Raw genomic sequence first — 22,014 nt, 5'->3', positions numbered from 1 at the left:
GAAAACTCGTGCCCCCCCCCTCTCTCTCTCTTTCTCCCTCAGGGGTTGAGTGGCGAGGACGCGTTGTCTTCTTGCGCCATCTTCTGCATGATTTTATCCCTGTTAACCAATAGATTTAGCACAAAACTGTATTAATCGGGTTTCCAATCATATAACTAGGCCTAGTGTGGACTTTATTGAGATTGAAAACCCTGTGTAGATATTGGTCGGCATAAAAAGATCTACTCTGGAAGCTCGTTCCTGCCACCAAAAAAAGGAAAAGCGATCTGTATCACATGAATCCAATGTGCACGTTGAATTTCAGTCATTTAGCAGACACCCAATTAGGTTTAAGTGCTTTGCTCAAGTGCACATCGACACAGTTTTCACCTAGTCGGTTCAGGGATTCGAACCAGCGACCTTGACCACTAGGCTACCTGCCTTTGCATCAGGCCCTCTTCAATTTTCAAGGATAACCTTATGCATGTTCTATAGCCAATTACACATTGTGTGTGTGTGTGTGTGTGTGTGTGTGTGTGTGTGTGTGTGTGTGTGTGTGTGTGTGTGTGTGTGTGTGTGTGTGTGTGTGTGTGTGTGTGTGTGTGTGTGTGTGTGTGTGTGTGTGTGTGTGTGAGTGAGAGAGAGAGAGAGAGAGTTTGTGGTGATATTGTTCCATACTACTGGATTGGAGAGTTTTGTTGATGTTAGTGGGTGCCTGATTGATGACATTCATAAATTCAATGGGGGGGGGGGGGGCAATCTGGGATTGGTGTACATCCATGTTCGAACTTTAAAATTATTAATATATAGCCTTTGATTCTTGAAGAATGTCACTTCGTAATGAGTAACGGTCATACCCCATCAGAACCCAAAATATAAGCTTGTTTAACTCCATTGTTTGTAAACAATGCAATTGTAAACAAACACTGTACAGCTTCAAAACATATAATTATATATAAACATATAATTTTAATCTCATGGATGGTCAGTCCTCACATTAATATCTGAGTTTCAGGACTCAGGCTAAGACCCAGATGCAGACACAGGAGGTGGATAGTATGAGTCTCAGAGTTTTTTGATAGTACAAGGGGCAGGCAAAAGGTAAGTCAAGACAGGCAAAGGGTCGTAGTCCAAATCAGAGTGAGGCAGGTACAGGACGGCAGGCAGGATCAGGACAGACAGAAAGGTCAGAACTGGGAGCACTAAGAATAACTAAAGATAGAGCACAGGAAACACAGGAACACGCTGGTAGGACTTAACGGGACAAGACGAACTGGCAACAAACAGAAAACGCAGGTATAAATACTCAGGGGATAATGGGGGAAACGGGAAGGGGGTGGAGACAAGCACAAGACAGGTGAAACAGATCAGGCTGTGACAGTGAGAGTCCTTGCGTCTATGTACACTCAGCAAAAAAAGAAACGTCCTCTCACTGTCAACTGCGTTTATTTTCAACAAACTTAACATGTGTAAATATTTGTATGAGCATAACAAGATTCAACAACTGAGACATAAACTGAACAAGTTCCACAGACATGTGACTAACAGAAATTGAATAATGCTTCCCTGAACAAAGGGGGGGTCAAAATCAAAAGTAACAGTCAGTATTTGGTGTGGCCACCAGCTGCATTAAGTAACGCAGTGCATCACCAGATTTTCCAGTTCTTGCTGTGAGATGTTCCCCCACTATTCCATCAAGGCACCTGCAAGTTCCCGGACATTTCTGGGGGGAATGGCCCTAGCCCTCACCTCATATCCAACAGGTCCTAGACATACTCAATGGGACTGAGATCCGGGCTATTCGCTGGCCATGGCAGAACACTGACATTCCTGTCTTGCAGGAAATCACGCACAGAACGAGCAGTATGGCTGGTGGCATTGTCATACTGGAGGGTCATGTCAGGATGAGAATGCAGGAAGGGCACCACATGAGGGAGGAGGATGTCTTCTCTGTAAAGCACAGTGTTGAGATTGCCTGCAATGACAACAAGCTCAGTCCGATGATGCTGTGACACACCGGCCCCAGACCATGAGGGACCCTCCACCTCCAAATCAATCCCATTCCAGAGTACAGGCCTCGGTGTAACGCTCATTCCTTCGACGATAAATGCAAATCTGACCATCACTCCTGGTGAGACAAAACCGTGACTCGTCAGTGACACTTTTTGCCAGTCCTGTCTGGTCCAGCGACGGCGGGTTTGTGCCCATTGGCGACGTTGTTGCCGGTGATGTCTGGTGAGGACATACCTTACAACAGGCCTACAAGCCCTCAGTCCAGCCTCTCTCAGCCTATTGCGGACAGTCTGAGCACTGATGGAGGGATTGTGCGTTCCTGGTGTAACTTGGGCAGTTGCTGTTGCCATCCTGTCCCGCATGTGTGATGTTCGGATGTACCGATCCTGTGCAGGTGTTGTTACACGTGGTCTGCCACTGCGATGACGATCAGCTGTCTGTCTTGTCTCCCTGTAGTGCTGTCTTAGGTGTCTCACAGTCCGGACATTGCAATTTATTGCCCTGGCCACATCTGCAGTCCTCATGCCTTCTTGCAGCATGCCTAAGGCACGTTCACGGAGATGAGCAGGGATCCTTGGCATCTTTCTTTTGGTGTTTTCAGAGTACGTAGAAAGGCCTCTTTAGTGTCCTAAGTTTTCATAACTGTGGCCTTAATTGCCTACCGTCTGTAAGCTGTTAGTGTCTTAACGACCGTTCCACAGGTGTATGTTCATTAATTGTTTATGGTTCATTGAACAAGCATGGGAAACAGTGTTTAAACCCTTTACAATGAAGATCTGTGAAGGTATTTGGATTTTTACGAATTATCTTTGAAAGACAGGGTCCTGAAAAAGGGACATTTATTTATTTGCTGAGTTTATTTGAGTGGTTACATTTCTCCTGCCCCCTTCCTCAGCTGTTTACCAAATTAAGTGGCGGGGAGAGTGCTTTGTTATTGTTTGGGATCCCAGATTGCCCTTTAAAAGGGGTCAACCTGCAGGACTGTTCAATGTCCAGGATCCAGATTTACTATCTCATAATTATGACTAACATATCCCATAATAATGACTTACAATCTCATAATTATGACTAACATATCTCATAATAATGACTTACAATCTCATAATTATGACTAACATATCTCATAATAATGACTTACATATCTCATAATTATGAATTACTAGCTCATAATAATGACTTACTATCTCATCATTAAGAGTTACTATCTCAACTCTTAATCAGATCATTTTTGGGGGTGGCAGGAATGTGGTTTTGTATATGAAAGCTCGTTCCCGCCATTATTATGAGATACGTTTATGCAAACTGTATCACATGAATCACAGTTGTGTGTGTGTGTGTGTGTGTGTGTGTGTGTGTGTGTGTGTGTGTGTGTGTGTGTGTGTGTGTGTGTGTGTGTGTGTGTGTGTGTGTGTGTGTGTGTGTGTGTGTGTGATTCATTTAAATTAATTAGTTATAACCCATTAAAGGGGCAATCTGGGATGGTACATCATTTTGGACTTTTAAATTATTAAAAAGATACTACGGGATTTTGACAGGGTCAGATACCATTTTTATGTCTCTGTGTCCATAAAAATTCCCCCTTTGAAAGGGGTCGACCTGCAGGAATATATAATGTCCACGATCCAGACTCACTATCTCATAATAACGACTTACTGTCACGCATCCCCCCGGTACTATTTTTTGTTAAAAAGAAAGATGGGGGACTGCACCCCTGCATTGATTATCAAACTCTGAATAAAGCCACCGTTAAGTTCAGCTATCCTTTACACCTCATCCCAACCATCATCGAACAAATACACAGGGCGCAGTACTTTACGAAACTGAACTTGAGGAGCGCCTACAATCTGGTGCGCATTCGTGCGCATTCGTGCAGGCGACAAATGGAAAACAGCCTTTTCCACAACCACGGGCCATTACGAGTATCTCGTAATTCCTTTTGGCCTGTCTAATGCTCCTTCAGTCTTCAAGGCCTTTGCTGGAACGGGGTGTAGTTGTTTATATAGACAATAGTTTGGTCAATTCTGCTGACCGCGCCCAGCATGTCTCGTTAGTCAGGTCTGTGCTGGGTAGACTGTTGGAGCATGATCTATATGTTAAAACAAGATAAGTGTTTATTTTTCCAGCATATCCAAGGAGGGAGTGGAGATGGAGGAGCAACGTGTAAGCGCAGTCAGGTCATGGCCCATCCTCAACTCCGTGAAAGCAGTCCAGCGATTCCTGGGGTAAGCCAACTATTTCCGGAGGTTCATCCGGGGCTTCAGGACGTGCCTATTACCTCTCTGCTCTCTCCTTCCTGAGTGGTATAATGGCTCCGTGGGCCCATGGTGTTTAGGCGTGTGTACTATTGTTTGTACAGATGAACTTGGTACCTTCAGGCGTTTGGAAATTTCTCCAAAGGATGAACCAGACTTGTGGAGGTCTACATTTTTTTCTGAGGTCTTGGCTGACTTTTTTTGATTTTCCCTTGATGTCAAGCAAAGAGGCACTGAGGTTGAAGGTAGGCCTTGAAATACAACCACAGGTACACCTCCAATTGACTCAAATGAAGTCAATTAGCCTATCAGAAGCTTCTAAAGCCATAACATAATTTTCTGGAATTTTCCAAGCTGTTTAAAGGCACAGTCAACTTAGTGTATGTAAACTTCTGACCCACTGGAATTGTGATACAGTGAATTATAAGTGAATTAATCTGTCTGTAAACAATTGTTGTAAAAATGACTTGTGTCATGCATAAAGTAGATGTCCTAACCGACTTGCCAAAACTATAGTTTGTTAACAAGAAATTTGTGGAGTGGTTGAAAAACGAGTTTAATCACTCCAACCTAAATGTACACTGCTCAAAAAAATAAAGGGAACACTTAAACAACACAATGTAACTCCAAGTCAGTCACACTTCTGTGAAATCAAACTGTCCACTTAGGAAGCAGCACTGATTGACAATACATTTCACATGCTGTTGTGCAAATAGAATAGACAAAAGGTGGAAATTTTAGGCAATTAGCAAGACACCCCCAATAAAGGAGTGATTCTGCAGGTGGTGACCACAGACCACTTCTCATCCTGCTTCCTGGCTGATGTTTTGGTCACTTTTGAATGCTGGCGGTGCTCTCACTCTAGTGGTAGCATGAGACGGAGTCTACAACCCACACAAGTGGCTCAGGTAGTGCAGCTCATCCAGGATGGCACATCAATGCGAGCAGGTTTGCTGTGTCTGTCAGCGTAGTGTCCAGAGCATGGAGGCGCTACCAGGAGACAGGCCAGTACATCAGGAGACGTGGAGGAGGCCGTAGGAAGGCAACAAACCAGCAGCAGGACCGCTACCTCCGCCTTTTTGCAAGGAGTAGCACTGCCAGAGCCCTGCAAAAGGACCTCCAGCAGGCCACAAATGTGCACATGGCATAGAACATTTGCTATCTCACTGTTCAGAATAGATAGCCAACTACACAGCTAATACAATCGCTTCAAACTGAAACTGTAATGACAGTCAACTAGCTGCATTTATTGTTCTTCTATTACCATTTCTTCTTATATATCCATAAACATTATGCAGATTCATGTTTTCGACTGGCTGAGAAAAGCTGCCAGCCTGTCTGTCACATCCTGACTCCCAACATGTTCATTACCATAGTACAGCTGGAGATCGAATTTCAATATTCAAACAATGTTGCAAATGTCGGAGAGACAGACAGCAAGGTTATTACAAATCTCCGTGGTTCAAAACCAAATGCTAGTCTAAAAGAAAGTGGAGATAATGTCTATATGCTTTTAACAATGAAATGGGAGATAATGTCTAGATGCTTTTTAGAGTGCGGATCTAATATATAAATTGCCTGGCTGAGCTGATGAGACAGTGGATTTTTGCAGTCAGATGGAACAGAGTAAATATGCATTTTAACATCACAGATTTAGCTGGTGGTAACTTGTGGAATAGACACCGGCTGGAATACGGTTTTAACCAATCAGCATCCAGAATTAGACCCACCCGTTGTATAATATTTCATAATTGTTACTTACAGTACATATCTCATAATAATGACTGGTTATCTCATAATAATGACTTACTATCTCATAATAATGACTCCCTATCTCATAACTCGTAGTCCAATAATTTTTTTGTCGTGGCAGGAATGGGCTTCCATACAACTTCCATATAAACTTTTTAACATTTTTTTAATGGTCAAGCGTGAAAAGGCAATGAAGGCATCGGATAGAAGTAGCTTAAATTAGTCCACGAATATGAATACATAGTGATGTTTAAGTGACCGCGTGTTTATGAATTTGATCTTAAAGTCTAGTGTAAAGCAGCATGGGACTGGATCCAGGAAGTAGGCCTAAGGTGGAAAATGTGAGCAAATAGGTTAAAAAAACGAACGGTTTGCATTTATGTAGCCCTAATTATATTTACGGTGCCGGTTAGAATAGTAGAATACTCCAAGGCACAATTTTGAAATTTGGATGTGGATCAGCAGTTTTTCTTTTGCTTTGTTGGTCACTGATAGTCACATTTAATTAGCCCATGTCAGCAAAACATGTTGTTAGTCTAGCCAGATATCTAAACGTATAGTAATCATAGTCGAATTACTAAAATTAACTCTGAAAACATATATAAGTTTTCTCTCCTCTGTCAAGAACGGGACCACTAAAACGTTTTGTTTGCAAGGTGTGTTTGCAAAAATGTTTTTGCTTAGGGCCCCCAAAAGGCTAAGGATCTGATTGCATGTTGTGTGGGTATGGATGTGGATACGCAGACCCACCAGCCACTGCGGCCCCTCATGATGAGATTAGATTTTTTTGTGACCCCCACCGGCATCAGTTGCCCATCCCTGCTCTAGACCAATGGATTTCAATCTGTGGGGGTACTGCAGGTGGTCGGCAATTTGTTTCATTATTTATCAAATCTTTCTTCTAAAAATATTATCTGTTGGGAGTATTAATGGTATTATAAGCAATTTAATGTTACTTTTCACAATGCAAATTGTTTATAATAATAATAATAATAATATTAGTCATTTATCTGTTACATTCACTGATAAAATTGAAAAAATGTAACTGCCAAGATATTTTATGTAAAAAAAAATCTGCGACTTTGGGAATGGTGGTCCTCGAGAGCTGTTGACAGTGAATTGGTGAACCTCCGAACGGAAAAGGTAACAAACCGTAGCTCTGACAGACAGGTTGCCTCCCACAATGTAGGCCAACTAATGTTCCAGCTTTTTCTGCCCTTTGTCTCAGATTTGCCATGACTACTCTGCCATAGTAGAAGATATTTAGTTGCTCTAATGACCACTAAAATGAGCTCTGATACCGTGACTGGGCAGATTTCAACCACTCATCACTATTTGAGCCCAATAACTCACCAATGAACGCTACAACATAGTGTTGTGGACGGAGAGGTGGTCTTCATGGCAGGAACAAAGCAGGAAGTAAGGTGTGTTGAGGAGTGGATGATTTTATTTACACTGTCCAAAAGTGCAGGTGCCAAATGTATGCAAAGAAAAGGAACAGGTAGATTTACTGCATACAAAAGCCTACAATCCAGTAGGTTTACTACAGGTCTACTGATAACACCTACCTAGTCATCAGTGTGACAGACTTAACCTACAATTAAAATGACCTAACAACAATAGAAAGAATAAAAAAGGAGACCATAGAATGAATAGCTATTGTTAAGCTGTAGGTCAAGAGTAGCCTGGTTGCCGTCTCTGCACAGCTATTAAATCAAATAAAATTGTATTTGTCACATGCGCCGAACACAACAGGTGTAGACCTTTCAGTGAAATTCTTACTTACAAGCTCAAACCAACAATGCAGTTAAAAAAATTACAAACGACCTAAAAAAATTAATTAAAAAAAAGTAACAATAGCGAGGCTATATAGAGAAGGTACAGTGACTATGAATAGATAATAACAGAGAGTAGCAGCAGTCTAAAAGGGAGGGCAATGCAAATAGTCTGGGTAGCCATTTGATTAGATGTTGAGGAGTCTTATAGCTTGGGGTAGAAGCTGTTTCGAAGCCTCTTGGACCTAGACTTGGTACTCCGGTACTACTTGCCATGCGGTAGCAGAGAGAAAAGTCTATGACTAGGGTGGCTGGAGTCTTAGGGCCTTCCTCTGACACCGCCTGGTATGGAGGTCCTGGATGGCAGCAAGCTTGGCCCCAGTGATGTACTGGGCCGTACGCACAACCCTCTGTAGTGCATTGCGGTCGGAGGCCGAACAGTTGCCATAGCAGGCAGTGATGCAACCAGTCAGGATGCTCTCGATGGTGCAGCTGTAGAACCTTTTGAGGATCTGAGGACACATGCCAGATCTTTTCAGTCTCCTGAGGAGGAATAGGTTTTGTTGTGCGCTTTCACAACTGTCTTGGTGTGCTTGGACTATGTTAGTTTGTTAGTGATGTGGACACCAAGAAACCTGAAGCTCTCAACCTGCTCCACTACAGCCCCATCGATGAGAATGGGGGCATGCTCGGTCCCCCTTTTCCAGTAGTCCACAATCATCTCCTTTGTCTTTATCACGTTGAGGGAGTTTGTTGTCGGCCAGGTCTCTGACCTCCTCCCTATAGGCTATCTTATCATTGTTGGTGATCAGGCCTACCACTGTTGTGTCATTGGCAAACTTAATGATGGTGTTGGAGTCGTACCTGGCCGTGCAGTCATGAATGAACAGGTAGTACAGGAGGGGACTGAGCATGTATCCCTGAGGGGCCCCCGTTTTGAGGATCAGTGTGGTAGATGTTGTTACCTACCCTTACCACCTGGTGGCAGTCTGTCAGGAAGTCCAGCATCCAGTTGCAGAGGGAGGTGTTTAGTCCCAGGGTCCTTAGCTTAGTTATGAGCTTTGAGGGCACTATGGTGTTGAACGCTGAGCTGTAGTCAGTGAATTAGTATTCTCATATAGGTGTTCCTTTTGTTCAGGTGGGAAAGGGCAATGTGGAGTGCAATAGAGATTGCATCATCTATGGATCTGTTAGGGCGGTATGCAAATTAGAGTGGGTCTAGGGTTTCTGGGATAAGGGTGTTGATGTGAGCCATGACCAGCCTTTCAAAGCACTTCATGGCTAAAGACATGAGTGCTATGGGTCTATAGTCATTTAGGCAGGTTACCTTAGTGTTCTTGGACACAGGGACTATGGTGGTCTGCTTGAAACGTGTTGGTATTAGACTCAGACAGGGAGAGGTTGAAAATGTCAGTGAAGACACTTGCCAGTTGGTCAGCGCGTGCTCAGATTATTTGTCCTGGTAATCCGTCTGGCCCTGCGACCTTGTGAATGTAGACCTGTTTAAAGGTCTAACTCACATCGGCTGCGGAGAGCGTGGTCACACAGTCGTCTGGAACAGCTGATGCTCTCATGCATGTTTCAGTGTTACTTGCCTCGAAGCGAGCATAAAAGTACATTTAGCTCATCTGGTTGGCTCGTGTCACTGGTCAGCTCTCGGCTTAGCTTCCCTTTGTAGTCTGTAATAGTTTGCAAGCCCTGTCACATACGACGAGTGTCGGAGCCGGTGTTGTACGATTTGATCTTAATTCTTTAATGATGCTTTGCCTGGTTCGTCGGATGGCATAGCGGGATTTCTTATAAGCTTCCGGGTTAGAGTCCCGCTCTTTGAAAGCGGCAGCTCTACCCTTTAGCTCAGTGAGGATATTGCCTGTAATCCATGGCTTCTGGTTGGGGTATGTACGTACAGTCATTGTGGGGGGGACGTCATCGATGCACTTATTAACGAAGCCAGTGACTGATGTGGTGTACTCCTCAATGCCATCGGAAGAATCCCGGAACATATTTCAGTCTGTGCTATTGCATTCCACTCCTTTGCAAGTACTAAGTCAGGAGGTGAGCAATACATTTATTAGAAATAGAGCATTGCAGTGGAATACACTTTCACATGCACAGTGATTTGGATTATGTCTTAATGGGTAGTTTTATCAAAATATAATAATAGCTTCAATAAAATAATTATATAATCTCTACCTCCATTTTATTGCAATATAGAGGGATTGCTACAGTAAACCTTTCTTCAACACCATCACTATTCTTTTAGTGTACATACTAGATTGACATGTATAACTTCATAACTTGTCTCACTGCCTGTCTGTTTAGACAAAGTCCCCCCATCAAAGTCATAACTTTGCATTACATTGTGCAGCTGAAACTGGCTTGACTAGCTAAGAAAATAGGCAAAGGAGTCTGTCAGAATTAGATTTTGGATCTGGCATCCTGCAGTGACCCTGGACCAGTTGGACCAGTTCTATAAGGTTAGCCCACAGTAAGCAGAAAGGCTTGGGTCTGGCAGATACTCTACATCTATTTTGATCAGGCAATGGAATTTACATGAAAAGTAGCATTGACATTTACTTTACATTAGTTATTGTATTTAATGTGTTTTTCTATATAGTAGTAGGCTTCGTTATCGTGGCTATACGTGTGCAATTTCATAGGGAGTATGCCTCTAGTGCACCTGAACTCCTCTCCTCTGTTTTTACGCGGGGCGCACGGTCGGGATGCGCCGCCGTTTTGTCATAGCTATGATTGTCCTGAGTTCACGGTCGTTAATAAATATGAGGTAAGTGAATATAGAGATCTATGACAAATATGATAACTACATTGTGCAGCTGAAACTGGCTATACTAGCTTAAGAAAATAGGCAAAGGAGTCTGTCAGAATTAGATTTTGGATCTGGCATCCTGCAGTGACCCTGGACCAGTTGGACCAGTTCTATAAGGTGAGCCCACCCCCTGTAAGCAGAAACGCTTGGGTCTGGCAGATACTGTACATCTATTTTGATCAGGCAATGGAATTTACATGAAAATTTGTATTGACATTTACTTTACATTAGTTATTGTATTTAATGTGTTTTTCTATATAGTAGTAGGCTTGGTTATCGTGGCTATACGTGTGCAATTTCATAGGGAGTATGCCTCTAGTGCACCTGAACTCCTCTCTTTTGTCGTCTTCAGGTATTCAACTCCATTCCCAGCGGAGGGGTTGGGGCGTTGTCTTGTTATGGACGGAGACTATAACCATGCTACTCCCCGCCACAGCGCACGCCTCCCTGGCGTATTGCAAGGTTTTGTTTATTTGGCTCTCTTTCCCCGCCCCCGATGAAGAAATGAGTCAGGCAACACCTGTTTTCTCAGAAAGGTATTGTAGGTGTGTCCTGAAAATGCAAAGATGGTAGAGAGTTGTTAAAATTGAAAGTGTCATCCGAGTTTAGGCAGCGACGATATGAAGTATCTCGAGGTAACAACGCTTCTCTCGGTTCTGGCCGTGGTGTTTTTACGCGGGGCGCACGGTTGGGATGCGCCGCCGTTTTGTCATAGCTATGATTGTCCTGAGTTCACGGTCGTTAATAAATATGAGGTAAGTGAATATAGAGATCTATGACAAATATGATAACTGATGTAAGAAGCTTGAGATGTAGTTGTTAAATAGCCTAGCGTTGTTTTTATTTGAACAGGACTTTGAGGAACGTGCGTACCAAGTGAGCCGCTGGATAACCGTCGACAGTCTGGGTGTCTCTGACCAGGACGTGAAGGCTGGATTCACGAAACTGTGGGACTACACCCAGTGGGACAATCAAGCAGGTGGATGCCTCAATATTGTTTAAACTACAATAATGACCTTATTGATTAATTGCAAGTTCTAGTATGCAGTATTGTGTTTTACTGAAATGTGCTTAAAGGAAATGTAATTTACATCAAAGTCCTTTGGCATAAAGGTGACTATTCAATACTAATGTAGCCAACAAATGTTCAATACCAATTAAATGTTAATTCCCCTATTTAGTGGACATTCGTTATGTAATTGTTTTATCGTGGCATATCAAGGTTATTCGCTTATAAATCAACTTATTTTAGACCAAATAGCTTCGATTGACTCTTGGATATGGAGACTCGGCGGTGGCTACATAAACCGAGTGTTCCGGTTTTCAGGGGATTTGGAAAGAGAACGTGTGACACAAATTCCGCTTTTGGACATTAACAAGGCAACACTCCATATTAATTCATCCTCCACATTTACTGGATTGGTTGAACAGTGCAGAAGAGAACCTCCCCCGACAGTTTTTTTCTTCTCAGCAAGACCAGTATGTAGGGGAAGTAGTTTCAGGCGTTTATTTTACGCCTGCTAAATTAGGTTAAATGTATCGAGTTATATGTCCACAGCCGTTGGAGGCTCGGGCAGAACGGTACATCTCAGGCACACAAGCAGCATAGCGCTGCAATGCTTGTAGTCTACTGCAGCGATATGAATGTGTCCCATTTGTTCTATGACAAACACACGTCGATTTGATCGGAATTTAAAATAAATCAAATTGAACACAATGTGAAGAAATCACTATGTTCACCACAGAGGGACACACTTTATATTATATTAAAACTGGGATTGTGACAAATCAGTTGATTCGCTAGTCAACTCTGGTACGTTCACTGGGAGAGAGACAACAATGAATGAGAGCAGTCCACCAGGGAATTAGTAGGATTTTCCCGGATCACTTGTAATCTAAAAATGATTACAGTATAAGGCATCTCAAATCTTATATCATGTCAATTGTAAAGTTGAGTATATGTAGATTAAGCCCTATTCCCCTATTTTTCATGAGTAGGTTGTTCATAGCATATGAAGTTTGAAAATAACATCTACGATGTACAATTTTTCATTTTATTTACTATAGCAGTACATACTAGTGGACAAATTGCATACAAATCATAGATAAATAATAAATACTCCAAAAAGCAGGACATCTGAGCTTTCTAACTGTACGTGTCATTACTAAGTACTGTTTATGGCCCTCTTATGAAGATATGTTTAATATGACCATCCACTTAACATTACCATTCAACATTAAAGAGAAAAATACCTATTATTACACGGTAGCCTAGTAACATAGACAAGTGCAGTGTAATTACAGTAGCCTACACAACTGGAAACCTACCTGTTGGAATGCACAATTTCAATATTTCAAATATTAACTTAAAATCTTAAAATTAAACTTTTCTAAAGGATGAATAATTTGAATGAATATCATCTTTCAATGAGCCCTTTTTTTATCTGGTTTTTGGTTGTAAAATGTATGTTGTGTTTTTTATCATTCCTTCTCAGGTGAACATGTCAATGCTCATACCTGGCCTGCACTTATTTCTACGACTGAGGTAGAGGATGGTGGAGAGAAGCATGCATCGCTCTCTTTCTATGTGGCTCCAGAAGATACAGTCCTCCCCACTCCCAATGATGCCTCAATCAGGAATGAGACTATGCCTGCCTGCACCATATATGTCAGGTGAAGAACCACCGTTGTCATCCTGTTTCACTAACTAGGGGCCAAATCCTGCTGTAGAAGTTTAAGTCCATGTCTCTGTTTTTTAACTCTCTTTCTCTCTCTCTCAGGACTTTCAGTGGTTTTCCGTCAGAGTACAACTTCAAGGATAATTTGAAGAAGCTACGTGATGCCCTGACACAGGCTGGGAAAGCCTTTGACTCCCACCGGTTCATTGCGGCAGGGTATGAAGGCCCGTGGACTCTGATTGGCCGACACAATGAGGTCTGGATCCACGCCGCCTGAGGAAGGCAGATGGAACTAATAAACACAGAGATTTAAAATGGTGGGTACACTTGCCCATGCATATAGTGTGCGTCATTTGGAATGTTCAATTAGTACACTATGAAAGTTGATATGTCAACTACAAAATGTCAATGGTGTATTGCCTTAAACTAAATGATTTGCTACCTCAGAATACTGTAGCTACTTTTATCTCATCCAACCGTGGCAATTTCTAAATTGTTTGAGGGACTTCTAGTATACATGTGAAGCCATTACTGTGTCCGATAGAAGAACATACTAGAGTTTCTTCACTTTGGGGGAGTGGCTTTCCATAGTCTTTACTAGCTAAATATATTTTTGGGCACCCGTTCTTTTAAAATTATAATCTTTCAACCATCTACCTGTCGCAAGTCAAACAGATGAGTTTTAGTAAAATATTGATTCAGTATTGTAATCTACAAACACATCGATCCCTAGCATTTTATCAGCAATCTTTATTTACACTATAAATGATTTGTTCTATAAATGATTTTGTCTTTCTACTGCCACTTATATACCTAGTCTCTTGCAAAATATATTTTGCCATCTCAATGGCCTGCTCCTAGGTAAATAAAGTTCAGATGAGAACGATAACAACATGCTGTATAAGAAAGTGAAGTTAGTCCACAGTCTCAGGTTAATTCTCTGCCAAAGTGATTAGAAAGCTACTGGTTTTAGGAATGTTGTGCAGCAAGTAACCTCAAAAGTACCTAGCCACATTCTCAGAATATCATTCTCAATTTCCGCAAGAGATCATCACGGTAAAGACACATGAGAAGCTGACATATTCTATAATCTTAGAGTAGTGATTCTTACAGATAGATGTACTTTTGTACCCGCAAATTGCTTTACTTATATATTAATGTAAATCAATAAAAATATAAATATACCCAGCTTTGCTTTTAGAATCTTTTGTTGACAAGGAACAAGGAAGTGGTTGGATGCATGTCAGACATGACAATGTTGTGCTGTTTTTCATTTTTCACCAAAATGATTCACATTTACCCTGAAGTACCCCACCATACCAGATTCACCACTTCTGTTTTGACCATCTAACCCCCACCCTCAAAATAGCCTCGGTGAAGTATATGAATTTTCTTATTTTATGTGTTATGTTTGTTTTATATATGGACATTCCTTTTAGACTGTGCCAAAGACGTTTACTGACCCTTTTCAATGGTATTGACTGTCTTGTACTAAGAGCTGAATACTAAATTGAGATTCACACTGCCATGTACAAACCTAATCTTCCTTTCACTGAAACTGCACATCATCTGCATATTAAATGAGCCTGTATGGACAGGAACCCTAGCTGTTTTGAAATTGCTCGTCACTGCCTGTAAACAAGCCTGGTTTGAATCTCGCCCTCATCAACCCACTTGACCTACCGCTGAAACTGAGTTAATTAATTACCTATTGTATCTGTAGTGGGGGTGATAACAAATTACTAACGTGCTCATCGTTTCTGATAATACAGAAATGTTTGTCTTTTATAGCATGGCCATCTAGTGATTGCCCTCTACAGGTGAGCAGGAGCAGTATTTTTAAGCACAATACTGTGGGTAAACTGTTGGTATGGCATTGATTTGAATCAGTAGGCTACATGGCTGTGTGTTGTCAGGAGGGGTAATCTGGGTTAGCTCACAAGGGACAAAGCTATGTGGGTTTGGTATGTGACTGATTCAGGAACAGCCTAATTGGGCCCCAGTGTTTCCCAAAGGACCAAGAACTGTGATGACGTTGCGTGTTTACTTCCTGGTTTGGCTTATTTGTGCTGGAGCAGAGAAATAGGAGCCAGCCATGACCTGATCACTGCAGTGTTACATACAAACAAAACAGAGAGACAGGAGAGGAAAGGAGAGTTATACCTACCATCTCACAGATTATTTATAAAAGACGACTCTTTAAGTAGACATTAGTAGGGAGTCTGTAAGAAGCGTTATGGTACTATGCAGCCATCATTTAATTTGCCTGCTGTGGTGTACAATTATGTCCTGTAGATGGTGGTGTTGATTTTCTGGATTGGAGCTTTGTCAAAGGTTACTGAAACATTTACTGAGAGCAGTGGAAAAACTTGGGTTTCGGAATCATCTCATTAGAGATACAAGGTTCTTTGTAAAAATGTAGGAGTTGTTGGAAATATTAATGAAATTGAGATGATTTATTGATTATAGCTGCTATATTTTTTTTATCAGCCTCCAAAACCTGCACTGTTGATAACAATTCAATTCCAAGGGTGTGTGTGTGTGTGCGTTTGTGAGAGAGTGTGTTGGTGTGTGTGCATGGCAGGACTGGAAGTGTGCAGTGTGTGACTACAATGTGTTCACACTACACATCGGCATCGCTTGGTGAAACATCGGAAGCCATTCACTTTCAATGGAAGGAAAGCAAGAGAAGTGGAGTTGGTGGGGGACCGTTGAGCGATGCGCGCAGTGGCGAGGGAGCTGAACAAGGTAGGACTAAATTTGGGTAAATCTGAACTTCATGCAAATCCTCTGCGATATTGCGACTCGAGTGACCAGTCGAAGCTCACCATAGCTTCCAGACCCTACTGGAGTAGCTGAAAATGGCTGTTGTTACCTAGTACTACCTAGCTAGCTTGCTAGTTAGCATCCACATGAGGGAGAAACTAGCGTGGCTAGGCGAGTTCCGCTTGTGTAGTCAAAACCGGGCTTTCAATCCATATTGCTGAAGTTCAGCGTTACAGCGTGATTGAAATTTTAAAGTCAATTGCACTTCCTGATTTGGCCTAGTTTTTCATCAATGCTCATTAAGAAATGTTAGTGGCCATGACAGAAGGAAAACAAGAGTTGTCTTGGGGGTGTGGTTTGATGTGGGTGATTCTTGGGTGTGACTTTGCCATTCAATCACAACAAACAAGTGCAGTAGTGAAAACAGCGAAGTAAGATAAGCTAGCTTTGCTAAGGAGAGAGCGACGTTTTGAAGTTGAGGACTTCTCCCCTCCTGACTGACTCGCCATCTCAAGAAGGTCAGATAATTCAGTTCTACTGTATGTGTAGTCTGAAGCCTGTGCTGACCTTGTGTTTAGCTAAGGTGACAGCAGCTACCAAGCATAGGTTGGTGATAGCTGAACCTGGCTATACAATCTAGATGATATTTCTCTGCCAAATCAGTTATGTCAAGATAGCAAGAGCCAGTGTCTGGAATGTGTATTATAAGACACTCATTCTATACTGAACAAAAATATAAACGCCACATGCAACAATTTCAAAGATTTTACTCAGTTACAGTACATATAAGGAAATCAGTCAATTTAAATAAATTCATTACGCCCTAATCTATGGATATCACATGACTGGGAATACAGATATGCATCTGTTGGTCACAGATACCTTAAACAAGAAAGGTAGGGACGTGGATCAGAAAACCAGTCAGTATCTGGTGTGACCACCATTTGCCTCATGCAGCGTGACACACTTCCTGATCAGGCTGTTGATTGTGGCCTGTGGAATGTTGTCCCACTCCTCTTCAATGTCTGTGCGAAGTTGCTGGATATGGAACACAGTCGTACACATTGATCCAGAGCATCGCAAACATGCTCAATGGGTGACAGGTCTGGTGAGTATGCAAGCCATGGAAGAACTGGGACTTTTTCAGCTTCAAGGAATTGTGTACAGATCCTTGCGACATGGGGCTGTGCATTATCATGCTGAAACATGAGGTCATGGCGGCAGATGAATGGCATGACAATGGGCCTCAGGATCTTATGCCTGCCCATACCATAACCCCACCGCCACCATGGGACACTCTCCACTACTGTGGAGACGATACTACCTACTGGGAGTTGAATGCACACAGTCTTCAGTCAGCTCAGCTGTCCTACAACACAATATTCTATAACTGGCTCGTCTCATCTCTCCTTATGTCCGCTGGTAAATCTTTCCCGGAAGACAAATCCCAGAACTAATATCCCTACATGTGGACATTGCACAAACATCGCCCAGCTAGACTGTACATACATCAACAACAAAAAATTAGGAATGTGTTTGTGTTACAAAGACAAAACATTTTCTACTGTAATTATCATATTAATGTGCTTATAAAGACAGTATGCCAACACTTAACCTAACATATCAGTTGTGTGCGGAGTACAACTTCAGCTATCTAACCAGAACTAGAATGGCATTTCTATTTCTATGGTCCATTTGCCCAAATCTAAGGATTGGGCTGTCTAACACACTGACACGATTGGGTTCAGGTCCGGGCTCTGTCTGGGCCACTCAAGGACATTCAGAAACTTGTCCCAAAGACACTCCTGCGTTGTCTTGGCTGTGTGCTTAAGGTCATTGTCCTGCTGGAAGGTGAACCTTCACCCAAGTCTGAGGTCCTGAGCACTCTGGAGCAGGTTTTCACCAAGGATCTCTCTGTACCTTGCTCCATTCATCTGTGCCTCAATCCTGACTAGTTTCCCAGTCCCTGTCGCTGAAAAACATCCCCACAGGATGATTCTGCCACCACCATCCTTCAGACATGACTCTTGTCCTTCAAGCCAAAGAGTTCAATCTTGGTTTCATCAGACCCGAGAATATTGATTCTCATGGTCTGAGAGTCTTTAGATGCCTTTTGGCAAACTCCAAGCGGGCTGTCATGTGCCTTTTACTAAGGAGTGGCTCCGTCTGGCCACTCTACCATGAAGGCCTGATTGGTGGAGTCCTGCAGAGATGGTTGTCCTTCTGGAAGGTTCTCCCACCTCCACAGAGGAACTCTGGAGCTCTGTCAGAGTGACCATTGGGTTCTTGGTCACCTCCCTGACCAAGGCCCTTCTCCCCCGATTGCTCAGTTTAGCCAGGCGGCCAGCTCTAGAAAGAGTCTTGGTGGTTCCAAACTTCTTCCATTTAAGAATGATGGAGGCTGCTGTGTTCTTGGGGACCTTCAATGCTGCAGAAATTGTTTGGTACCCACCCAGATATGTGCTTCAACAAAATCCTGTCTCCAAGTTCTACGGACAATTCCTTCGATCTCATGGCTTGTTCTTGCTCTGACATGCATTGTCAAGTGTGGGACAGGTGTGTGCCTTTCCAAATCATGTCCAATCAACCTAATTTACCACAGGTGGACTCCAATCTGTCACGTTCCTGACCTGTTTTCTGTTATTTTTGTATGTGTTTAGTTGGTCAGGACGTGAGTTGGGGTGGGCATTCTATGTTTTGTGTTTCTATGTTTAGGTCATTGGGAATTAGCCTTATATGGTTCTCAATCAGAGACAGGTGTTTGTCGTTTTCCTCTGATTGAGAACCATATATAGGTATGTTGTTTCACATTGTTTGTTGTGGGTGGTTGTCTTCCGTGTCTGTGTATGTTACACCACACGGGACTGTTTCGTTGTCGTTCGTGTATGTAGTCTGTTCCTGTTCGTGAGTTCTTCGTGTATTTATGTAAGTTCCATGTTCAGGTCTGTCTACGTCGTTTTGTTATTTTGTTAATCATTTCAAGTGTTTATTGTTTTTTCGTCTGGATATAATACATTTGTTATGTCAAACTATCACGCTGCGCTTTGGTCAAATCCCTACTCCTCCTCTTCTTCTGAAGAGGAGGAGGACGACCGTTACACAATCAAGTTGTAGAAATATCTCAAGGATGATCATTGGAAACAGAATGCACCTAAGCTCAATTTCGAATCTCATAGCAAATGGTCTGAATACTTATGTAAAGGTATTTCTGTTTTATATTTTTATTAACTTTTCAAAAACATTCTAAAAAAACAGTTTTCGCTGTCATTATTGTGTATTGTGTGTAGATTGATGAGGAAAACAATTCATGTAATACAAAGGCTGTAACATAACAAAATGTGGAAAATGTCAAAGGGTATGAATACTTTCCGAATGTATTGCAGTTGTAGCAAAATGCTTGTGTTCCTAGCTCCAACAATGCAGTAGTCTCTAACAATTCACAACAATACACACAAATCTAAAAGTAAAAGAATGGAATATATAAATATTAGGACGAACTATGTCGGAGAGGCATTGACCAAAATACAGTATATACATACACTACCAGTCAAACGTTCTTCAAATACCCAACCTTTGCCTTGATGAAAGGTTGACCACAATCTTGTCATTCTCTCATGGAGCTTCATGAGGTAGTCAGCTGGAATGCATTTCAATTCTTAAAAGTTAATTTGTGGAATTTCTTTCCATCTTAATGCGTTTGAGCCAATCAGTTGTGTTGTGACAAGGTAGGGTTGCTAAACAGAAGATAGTCCTATTTGGTAAAAAACCTGGTCCATATTATGTCAAGAACAGCTCAAATAAGCAAAGAGAAACAACAGTCCGTCATTACTTTAAGACATGAAGGTCAGTCAATACGAAAAATTTAAAGAACTTTGAAAGTGCAATCGCGAAAACCATCAAGTGCTATGATGAAACTGGCTCTCATGAGGACCGCCACAGGAATGGAAGACCCAGAGTTACCTCTGCTGCAGTGGATAAATTCATTAAAAAGTTACCAAACTCGGAAATTGCAGCCCAAAAAAATGCTTCACAAAGGCCAAGTAACAGACACATCTCAACATCAACTGTTCAGAGGAGACTGTGTGAATCAGGCCTTCATGGTCGATTTGCTGCAAAGAAACCACTACTAAAGGACACCAATAAGTAGAAGAGACTTGCTTGGGCCAAGAAACATGAGCAATTGACCTTAGACCGGTGGAAATGTATCCTTTGGTCTGGAGTCTAAATTTGAGATTTTTGGTTCCAACTGCCGTGTCTTTGTGAGATGCATAGTAGGTGAACGGATGATCTGCGCATGTCTGGTTCCCACCATGAAGCATGGAGGAGGAGGTTTGAAGGTGTGGGGGTGCTTTGCTAGTGACACTGTCTGTGATTTATTTAGAATTTAAGGCACACTTAACCTGCATGGCCACCACAGCATTCTGCAGTGATACGCCATCCCATCTGGTTTGGGCTTAGTGGGACTAACATTTGTTTTTCAACAGGACAATGACCCGACACACCTCCAGGCTGTGTAAGGGCTATTTTACCAAGGAGAGTGATGGAGTGCTGCATCAGATGACCTGGCCTCCACAATCCCCTGACCTCAACCAAATTGAGATGGTTTGGGATGAGTCGGACTGCAGAGTGAAGGAAAAGCATCCAGCAAGTGTTCAGCATATGTGGAAACTCCTTCAAGACTGTTGGAAGAACATGCCAGGTGAAGCTGGTTGAAAGAATGCCAAGAGTGTGCAAAGCTGTCATCAAGGCAAAGGGTGGCTACTTGAACAATCTCAAATATTAAATATATTTTGATTTGTTTAACACGTTTTTGGTTACTACATGATTCCATATGTGTTATTTCATTGTTTTGATATCTTCACTATTATTCTACAATGTAGAAAATAGTAAAAATAAAGAAAAACCCTTGAATTGGTAGGTGTTCTAAAACTTTTAATCTGTAGTGTATGAAATGAGTAAAGCAGTATGTAAACATTATTAAAGTGACTCGTGTTCCATTATTAAAGTGACCAGTGATTCCATGTCTATGTATATTGGGCAGCAGCCTCTAATGGGCAGGGTTGAGTAACCAGGTGGTAGCCGGCTAGTGATGGCTATTTAACCGTCTGATGGCCTTGAGATAGAAGCTATTTTTCAGTCTCTCTATCCCAGCTGTGATGCACCTGTACTGATCTCACCTTCTGGATAGTAGTGGGGTGAACAGGCCTTGGCACGGGGGGTTGATGTTCTTGATTGTCTTTTTGGCCTTCCTGTGATACCGGGTGCTGCAGGTGTCCTGGTGTCAGGCAGTGTGCCCCCGGTGATGCGTTGGGCAGATCGCACCACACTCTGGAGAGCCCTGCGGTTGCGGGCGGTGCAGTTGCCGTACCAGCCTGTGATACAGACTGGCAAGATGCTATCAATTGTGCATCTGTAAAAATTTGATGGTCTTAGGGGCCAATGCCAAATTTATTCAGCTTCCTGAGGGGGTATTGTTTTTTAAGCCTCTGTGCAGGGGTACTGTTGTAGTCAGACATGAGTCAGCTAGTACCACCATAGCTGCATTAAATATGTAGTTGTGCCCTAGACATGGGTTGCACCTCGGAGGCTAATGTGACTGTCAAACCAGAGCCAGAGGCATGGTAAATCCATATAGGGCTTTTCAGTCTCAAATAGCCATGATCCTTTGAACGCGCTGCGAGTGATGAAACAATTGAGCCCTATTCAATGAAGCGCAGTGGGCGGAAGGGTGATTTACAGGTGGAGCTTGGCAAAAGGGGGCATGAATTGTTGACATAATTGTAATCCAAACCCATCCTTCATTTACTTGTGACGCACTCAGGTTCCAATCTCCGTTTTAGACGAGACTCCGTTGACACTAGAATAAAGGTTTCTGACTCATATCGATGCCACATAGCGATTATTTTTTTTAGGGCAGATGTTATTTAAAGACAATGTAATCGCGTTACACGGAACTCAAACTGGCTGCGCAC

At 42.4% G+C, this 22,014-nt stretch overlaps 1 protein-coding gene across 1 annotated transcript; it reads left to right on the top strand.

Moving 5' to 3' along the window:
* The first annotated feature begins 10,966 nt into the window (after nt 1-10,966).
* On the top strand, nt 10,967-14,882 carry soul2 (heme-binding protein soul2). The gene is made up of 4 exons (XM_055902354.1): nt 10,967-11,353; nt 11,451-11,577; nt 13,094-13,271; nt 13,379-14,882. Exons 1-4 carry the CDS (start codon nt 11,219-11,221, stop codon nt 13,551-13,553), a joined length of 615 nt encoding a protein of 204 aa, XP_055758329.1. The 5' UTR covers nt 10,967-11,218; the 3' UTR covers nt 13,554-14,882.
* The last annotated feature ends 7,132 nt before the right edge of the window (nt 14,883-22,014 follow it).

The sequence above is a fragment of the Salvelinus fontinalis genome, chromosome 37 (genome assembly GCF_029448725.1).
Source record: "Salvelinus fontinalis isolate EN_2023a chromosome 37, ASM2944872v1, whole genome shotgun sequence".
NCBI lineage: Eukaryota > Metazoa > Chordata > Actinopteri > Salmoniformes > Salmonidae > Salvelinus > Salvelinus fontinalis.
Note: the sequence above shows the minus strand (reverse complement) of the source record. Positions and strands in the feature narration are given on the sequence as shown.